The 9,493-nt window shown below is 32.4% G+C and overlaps 1 protein-coding gene across 1 annotated transcript in view; it reads left to right on the forward strand.

The window, feature by feature from the left end:
• The window catches only part of Smp_140360 (hypothetical protein), a gene marked incomplete at its 5' end in the record, with an annotated part of 80,422 nt that extends 75,101 nt beyond the window's left edge, over positions 1 to 5,321 (forward strand). The window contains 2 exons of the mRNA XM_018791614.1: positions 2,786 to 2,905; positions 4,863 to 5,321. Coding sequence (XP_018645221.1) covers positions 2,786 to 2,905; positions 4,863 to 5,043 — 301 coding nt within the window. The 3' untranslated portion in view covers positions 5,044 to 5,321. The remainder of the gene's footprint in view (positions 1 to 2,785; positions 2,906 to 4,862) is intronic.
• Between the last annotated feature and the right edge of the window lie 4,172 nt (positions 5,322 to 9,493).

The following is a 9,493-nucleotide window of genomic DNA, read 5'->3' on the forward strand; positions in this document are numbered from 1 at the left end:
TTCAATTGACTCATGATCTCAACTATATAAGATTACTAAAATCTCCACAAAACCCCCTTCTGATAATTTTATATTCTACCAAAAACATATTGAATAAAGCTATTAATAATAATAATTTACATAACCATATTGTTAATTATCTATATATAAAAATAAATTTCCAAGTATATTGTCTACATCTAACTAAATATCGGTTATTATGCATAAATTTATATGATTTTGAATAGTAAACAATCTTTTCTGTATTTAGTAAAGTTATTTTATATTATTTAGTTCAATGTTCAGGTCTTTCTTCAATCATTTTAAAAAAATTGATAAGTTACCGTTAGAAACCAATAAACAAGTCTATCAGATTAGGTGCTTGTAAAATTACACATATCTGGACATACGAACTTATGAATGTATCATTTACGAATACGATATTTATTATTATTATTATGAGTGCCCTTACCATGTTACCTTCGTTCTTTATCAATTTTTATGGAGAATGTTTTGTTCATTTTTCTATTCTCTTGTCTAACTAGCTACTTAAACATTTTACACTTTCCAAAAAAATGCATTACCACTCTCTTGTTTGTTCCGTTTATTGTTTTATTTTTGAAAGAGATAAGTCTCTCGTTTCTTTTTTGTTCGCATGACTTCGTCTATATTTTCTACACATTGTTTTATACATTCTACTAACTGATATCAATTAATTTTTTCCAGATACGAACATGTTTAAATATGATAAATTTTTTGATCAACGAACTTGAACATACAATGATTAGATTTGTTATCATAGCTATTGAATTGAAAATGCCTATTTATTCACTGTATCACCAGTCGAATCAACATTGAAAGTCATTTGTTAATTATTTTTTCAACCATTAAATTTACTACAATCTCTACAAATCTTCATTCTGATAGTTATCTTTTCGTTGGATCATTAATAAAAGAAATGACTTTTGTCATTGTTGTTTATCAGTATTAGAGAAGTTTATTTTAATTAAGTTTCCTTCTAAATCTAGAATTTGATGTGAATTCTATCTTCAACCTTACAGAATTGAGGTGCTCTATGTGGTCAATCTTTAATTTTCAGTTCATCAATTTCAAATTTTATACGATCAACATTCAATGTATAATAAGGAGATGAACACGAATATTTTAATTTTATAGTACACCATTAATTGACTGTGACTAGACAATTATTGAAAATTGACAAGCATCGAATAACTGTTTCGTTCTAGTATGATGCTCCTCAACAGTGCGCATACACGACTCAATCAGTGATAAAGTCCTGATCTTTCAAGGCTCACGATGAACCTTTCAATCTTCAGATAACTAAATTGACATCTAATGATTTACATATTCAAATTTAATCTCATTCTTTCAATATATTTTCGAGTTACATTATATAACTGGATTTATGATTCAGATATATATGCTGTTATAAAGAAATAGTGTTTGGGTATACAGTAGATTTTCTAAACGGATTTAAATTATAACCGAGTAACAATTATTTGTAAAGATCAAAAATTGATTTAATAGAACTACCCCTCTCGCAATGAAAGAATATCAGATAAATATCAGTACAGTGTACTTCCTTTTAGTAAACATTATATATTTGGGTACTATATATTAAATTTGAAAAATAAACATGAATGAAAGTCATTGAATATTTAAGTTAGAGCACATTACTAAAGTTTGACTATTAGGATTAATTCTAATTTTTTTTTCTTTCTAAAATCATATTAATAATAACAGACTTTATTATCATTTTTTTTAGCGCACAAAAATAAAATCTTCATAGTTGAAATCATGAGTCAATTGAAGCTAAACTACCATGGAAAACCTGGAAGCACTGGACGGCTGTTTCGTCCCATTATGGGACTTCTCAGCAGTGCGCATCCACGAACCCGCACTCTCGAGATTCGAACCCAGGACCTACCAGTCTCGAGCCAGAGCACTTAACCGATAGACCACTGAGCCGGCATTCAACGGTGTTAATGTCTATCTTCAACCAATCCACGATTTTGATCGTGGATGCGCACTGCTGAGGAGTCCCATAATAGGACGAAACGGCCGTCCAGTGCTTCCGGGTCCTCCATGGTGGTCTAGCTTCAATTGGCTCATGATTTCAACTATGAAAATACTAAATTCTCCACAAAACCCTCTCTGAAAAATAAAATCAACAATTCAGTTAACGATAGAGAAGTCGGTTTGATCTTTTTTTTTAGAAAAAACAAAAAACGACATGAAACTAATTGTGTTATGATGAAAGTGTTTTGGTGTAGATTATAAAATTTTAAGTAATCAAAGATTTTGGTCAGTTTTTTTAATCCTTTTGAAATTATTCTCCAATTATTTGTATTTTTTTCCTTTTTTTTAATGCTGATTCCCTTTACATTTTCAGTTTCTTTTTTCTCACTGATACTATATCTGATAGAATTTTCAATATGTTATGTATATATGGTTAGCATTATAATCTTGATAAATTAGTTTGTTTTGTTTCTTTTTTCGTTCTACTGTGAATAAACTGACCATGTTAAAGTTTTCAAATTGGAATTAAGTTAATTCTTCTAATAGTTAGTGACCTATACTCATAAATTTAGTTCTAATATTTACTTGTTGTAACTTAATAGTGTGATGAATAGGTTTCCTTTTTTTTATTGATATAATCATTATTACTTATTCTTTTATTACTTATTATTATCTATTAATTCCACTTTGTCAATAATAATTTATCTTTTTATCCACCAGTATATCTATTAATGTTTTGTATATTTTATCAAAAATATAATAATAGATGGTTTCATCCGTTATTAACAAGATCAGAAGCTGAAGAACTAATACGCAATGAACCAGAAGGTAGTTTTCTTGTTCGTCCCAGTGAAACATGTCCTAATGATTTTTCGTTAACTATTAAGTAAGTTACTGTTATTATGATGATTATTACTATGATTATGTTAAACTATTCAAGACTCCTTATTATGAAGAGTGGTTTACTGTTATTCAACGTATAGATTAGTTTACTTGGCTTCAAGTCACGCTCTAATTATAAGGTTTAGTAGTACCACTTGGTCTCTCGAATCAAAATAGATAGAGTGCCGTTCGAACCCAAGACTTGGTAGCTGTGTTGAATGCCTTACCTCCGAGTAACTACTCTGCATATTACATAAAATATTCTGTCGTTTCGTCCTTACATATTAGTTTTCATCATGAGCAGATAGCATTTCATAAATCAATTAGTACAGGACAGCACAGAACAGCTATTTTGTACTTGTATATGAAACTTATCCGTAGTGCTTATTTATAATCTCTCTCGTGATTGAACCCAGGATCTAAGGGTTTTTCAGTAAACATAGAACCTTGTAAATTATGTCAAATGAAAATCAAATCTCGTCCACGTTCTCAGTTTCACCTGGTGATTAAAAGGTATTTTCAACTTTCATTAACTGAGATCTTTTTGGTAGTTTATAGAAAACTGTCATATTTCTATTCGGAAGCTACATTATGTTACAGTAACAACGGGCATATTGCAATAGTATCGTAAAGCCTTAGTTCACTTTAATGTCTGACTTTTAAATCCAGTTACTCAAATTTAAGAATCATAATCATTTTACATTTTTTATAGTTTGGATATGATTTAGTTTTATCGATGATTATTTGTCTCCCATTACTTCCTACCTCGCTGACTTCACAAATTACAGCTTCTAGTTGGATATTTGAATTACCCCATCATGGCTCTCGTACAGTTTACTACTAGATAATTTACGATCCACTTGAATCATAGTCATCTATTCTTAATACACACAGTAATTAGAATGTCTAAAGTGGTTTTTTTTAATTTTTTGATCATTTCATCAGCAGCTAAACAATAGAATGAGTTTTAGTGCCCGTTTCCTAACTCTAGTATGATTTAACGATGATGCTAATTAAATACATATTGCCTATTTAACTTTGTAAATCTTCTGTTGACTAATCATGTTAATGCAATGTATAAATAAAAAGCCGAATACGAATTAAACTTAAGACGTGTATATTTTAAACATTTTCATATGACTACGGCAAACTGAACTGATTGAATTTGAAAGTTGCATAGATGCAAACAGGAGTAACTGGATAGCCTGCCTAGAAGTCGTGACCAGTGGAGCTAATCCGTATCAGGTAGAGACAGGTATCTACCTCAGTACGATGGAAGATGGCCGCGCAGTTTTGTGGATTGGTTGAGGTTAGATATTAACACAGTTGGATGCCGGCTCAATGATCTAGAGGTGAAACGTTCGTGCGCGAGACCGAAGACTCTGGGTTCGAATCCCGTGGGCAGGATCGCAGATGCGCACCGCTGAGGAATCCCATAATAAGACGAAACGGTCATCCAGTGCCTCCCTGTTCTCAATGGTGGTCTAACATCAGTCGGTTCGTGATCTCAACCAAAAACAATAATCTCCACAACCCTATACTGATAGTGAATAATAGGTGATTTAGTTCTTATATATGGTGTAAATAATGCATGAATTATAGATAACTAATTAGAGTGTAGATGCTAGACACACGTAAGATGAGAACAATTAAAATGTGTTCGACGTTAACAGTGAACAATCAACACAAGTACTTTAATGAAAATAGAGAAGGAATGATGTCTGCGAAAATGTATAGACGTGCATGAATATAATCTAATCAATGAAGTCATAATGAAACATGCAAAGGTCAGAAAAAGGTCACACAATAGTTTGTATCAGTTTATCATATTATTTCCACTTATTATAAAATGATTAAGTTTTTATGCTTAACGTGATTAGGAATCATAACTATAATTTGTACTAATACCAATGGCATAAACATTATTTGATTTCCTTTTTTTTATAATTGTTTCACTCCAGACATAAATCCTTCTTACATATGAAAATTACACGAAATAGTACTGGTCAATTTATTCTAGGAGAATATAGTCAACCGTATGCAAGTGTTTCGCAAATGATTTATCATTATGCACGAACACTTGTTCCAGTACTTGGTGCCTATTCAGTTACACTGACACATCCTGTATGTAAACGTATCTAATCATCTTATTCTGTTATTAATTCTATTGTTCATCTCACTACTGCTGAATCCTGATGCAATGACTCTGGCTACTCCGTCAGTTTTTCTTGCCTTGTGACTTTTGTCTGCTGCTCCTTCTATCACTACTACCGCTTTATTTGTTTAAGAGTTTAGTGCTATCAATCTTTTATCAGTCGCTTACGTCCCTTTTTTGTGTACTGTTTTGTTGTTCCTTCTCTTCACTGATCCTCAGCTGATTATCACGTTTTCTGTTTATTTTCTTACTATTCCATATCACATCAGCTTTCCATACTAGTTAGCGCCTGCTGAATTGCGTCTATTTCATTTTTGCCCTTTATTTTTGTTATATATTTATTCTTCGTATAATATGCATCCGTGTATGTCTGTGTGTAAGGTAGTATATACATGTATTTAGTGTATTTTTTCTCGTTATCTATGTACAACTTTTCTTCATCATCGTCTGCCACTTCTACCCACCGTACTGGGGAGTTTTTCATACAATCATGTTTACCTTTATGATTTCATTCTTGCAAACTATAACATTGTCTTTCTGTAAACATTTCAAGGAAATGCTTCTGTTGCTCTGTTTTGTATTTTGTTTTCTTTGCAGCTGACTCATTTCCTGGGAACAGTCATAATAAAGTTAGCAAATAACATCTTCCTTCATAATTCCACCGCCTACGTTCTCTTATTATGATTATTGCCTTGGTGCTACAATAACATTTCCAATTTTCGCTTCTATCCTATTGCTTATCTTTGTTTTCTCTTTTTATTTAAACATGTCTACAAAATGTAATTTGCATTCGATTCTAATTTTTTTCCTTATATCTGTACATCTCATTTTCCTTCAACGATATCAGCAACATTAACAGTTACTACTACCATTATTGAGTAATAAGTAGTATGAATAGTTATTCGAGAAACGTCTCACATGTTTACCAGTTGATGTTATTCTTTACAACTACATATATATTTTTTATTTCATCCCTGGAAAGATTATTAAGCTTTTTCTATAACTTATGTTCGGTGAAGAGCAAACATCATCTTTATCCTTCAATTTATACACCATTCTAGGTGATTTTGAGAGAGATGAACACAATTAACACGATTTACTTTTTTTTAATCATTGAACATAATCTGTTGTTTCACAGTATTTAACAGTATTTATTATTACTATACAAGTTCAAAATCCATCACTGTTGCCATTTATATACGATTTATCTTCTATATTATATAGTATCTATAATTATAATTGAAACTTATCACGTTCATTATTATTACTATCTACTATATCAGATTTTTTTTGTTATTTTAAATCGATAAATTGTGTTGAATAGTCTTGGATCATTTGAATTTTTTTTCATTTTGTATAAAGTGGTTGGTGATGGGCAACAATGTAGGATGCAGCACAAGTGTACATCAATTCAAGTTGTCAGATTTCACTGTGTGGCATAGTGAAACAGACAACTAACAAAATGGAAAGTTTAATAATGATAACAATAGCATTGGAATCCAGGACTCTATCCCAAAATAGGTTGAAACACGCGTTCTGGATTCCACTGTTAGCCACTATCCATCTCTGCTTATAAAACAAATGTTACTCTGAATAATCATCACATTGAATTAAAAAACTGAAGCAATGCTGAGCGAAAATCACAATGTAATGTAATGTTGCCTTTTCTGCCCGTCATATCACCCCTTCTTTTTAAATGGTATACATAGGAATAAGTTTTCTGTAGAGAGTCCATTCGGTCAGTTGCATGGTCGTATCCCAGCTTCCAGTTAGTTTTTCAGCTTACTTTGAAAAAATTAACTTTAGCTTCTGACATCCATGTTCTACTCCTTCGTTCAATGCATATATGACTCTGCCTCCTCTACGAAACAATGTTGGATCTTTATGTACCCACGTTACAAGTAATGTGACTTTACTGACCTGAACTGTCTCAACACTACCCACACCTTCATTATATGAGAGTGTTGGGGCATGTAGGCATAAATAACGGTTGAAGGATTCTTTTATATGGTCTTAATGCCCTGGTACGGCCGAGAGTGGGGAGAGTCCGCTCTCCCTCTCGAAATGCTCTCACATGGCCAGCGAATATATAGCCTCTGCCAGGGAAGTCCTACTCACTGCCTTCTCTCACCAGGGTGTTGTTTACGAAATTGAGAGGACGAAAAGCGAATGTCCGGCGCTTTAACCGGGTTGGTGGACACGGAAAGTTCACCTAGAGGAGTTGGAAAACCCTGATTCCAAACCAATGGTGCACATGGGCTAGCTCCAGTATCCTGAAGGAACAAATGGCGTATGAACCTATTGTTGGTCACCGGCTACCATGGGACTGCATCTCCTCACGATGCTCCACTGCCTTGTGGATCAGATCTTTCGGTCAAAGACTCCGGGTGTGGTCCCCTAAGAAAACCACCTGCTTCAGTTTGGGCACCTGGGCAGTATCACAGCCCTTAAGCAAATCGAATATGATTTGTGAGGCACATATGTATCTGGTGCTTCCTTGTACCAATATTTATGTGTTTAAATAAAATAAATAAATAATTTAATGGGTATGGATAATATTATACATGGTGATTTTTTCACCTTTTATACGAAAAAATACGATGCCATTATTCCATTCACAATACGAATAAGCACATTTTACTTTTCGACTTGTCAGTAACAAGGCATGTGATTCGTGTAGGCTTGCATTTGGACGATACATTTTTATGTGCTTCATACTCATTGAGATCAATAGGTGGCTACATTCTACATACAGGTGTATTGCAATTGGACTAACTTTGAAATATTGAAACAAGGTTTACTTTTTTGTATCTGAAATTCACTTTGTCCGAATAAACAGAATAAGTATCATCAGATTTGTCGGGTGTCTGTAGATAAGTACAACGAATACTGAAATTTGATGACTGTTCATCATACAATTTCCCAAAAACACAGTGCTTTGTTCAAATCGATCATATTTAACACTTTTGGAGCCGTGAAATCGGCATGCTTTTTATCTTTATTTGACTTCAGCTTCCTGAGGTAAGCATGAACTATTGAGCCAGTGTCTGGTTCAGCTTCATTCATCTTAAATAATTCTTCAGTTTTACCATCGTAGGCATCAAGCCTTACCCCGAATTTCGGACTGTCAGACTTGGAGACTAAATTTTAATTTTCCAACTGTGTGAATGAGATCACTCCTGGACATCCTGGCTTTGGGACTGCTTCGCGAACACTTTATATCAATTGGTTCATATTAGCATTGAGTAGTTCTTGGCATATTCTCCTCTTTATCTGTGCTTTGACAAAACGAGAGTGGAATGTACTAGAATCCGTTCATCATATATATGTTGGATGAAAAATATAGTTTTAGCAAATAAAAGGATGGAAGTCTGTCATAATTCAAGATTTATTATCTCAATGCTAAAATTCTAATACATATTTGGTATAGTATAGTAATATTCAATCTCATTTCACACTAAAGTTGTCGATAATTTTCCTCTGAAGTTTAATTACATCAAAAACAGAATCAAATAGAATATATATATTGCGGATTAAATTGTCAGACAGTTAGTGTGTCAAGTTACAATGAATTATCCGCAAAATGTAACTCATTCTCCAACATGCAGTCTACATCGAATTAAGCTGTAATAACGGTTGATATATATTTATCTAACAAGAAGTGACTGACTATACAGACTTATCAGATTACTGCATACTTCTTTAGCATTTTATGAGGTTAATCTGCTTTTCAGAGTTCAGCAGGAGCATTAAGACCTCGTGTTGCAGACAAACACGTTCAAATTTCCATTTCTAAAAAGAACAAAGTATACAGGTTCTCAATTGTATAGAAAGCCTCTAACGTACTAGGATTTCATAAAGAGATCTCAAATTTCCACGTTTTTATATCTATTGTCTTTCAAATCAATGTAAAATCCAGTAACTTACGTTTAAATCAATCATTTATAAAGTTATGAATTTGCTTCAATCTGGGTACCTGGGCATTATCATAGCCCTCACACAAATGTATGGTGCATATATGTCTGATGCCCCCTTGTACCAATACTTATGTGTTCAAATAAATAAATGAATTTGATTTTTTTTTTTTGATTTTATTTTCAGAATAATTGAATATTTCTATAGTCAACTGATAAAAAGTATGTACATACTTATGTGTGTGCAAACAATGAGGCTAAAAGAACTGACTAGAATTGAAAGAAAACAAACATCTGATTTCATGAATTTGGCAAACATGAATCTGTTTGTCTATTATTTTATTCATTTAGATAGTTTTCCTAAACAAAATAGGTTGTTTCAATTTATTTTAACTAATTTCAGTAGTCTATCCTTTTCAATGTAGATTGAAGTGATTACCGTCATTTAAAGTAATACTTTCATTGCATTTATTTTATTAAATTAAGTCATTAATTATAAATTAATAATAATAAGTAAGATAAT

The sequence above is a fragment of the Schistosoma mansoni genome (genome assembly GCF_000237925.1).
Source record: "Schistosoma mansoni, WGS project CABG00000000 data, chromosome 2 unplaced supercontig 0108, strain Puerto Rico, whole genome shotgun sequence".
In the NCBI taxonomy this organism is placed as follows: Eukaryota; Metazoa; Platyhelminthes; class Trematoda; order Strigeidida; family Schistosomatidae; genus Schistosoma; species Schistosoma mansoni.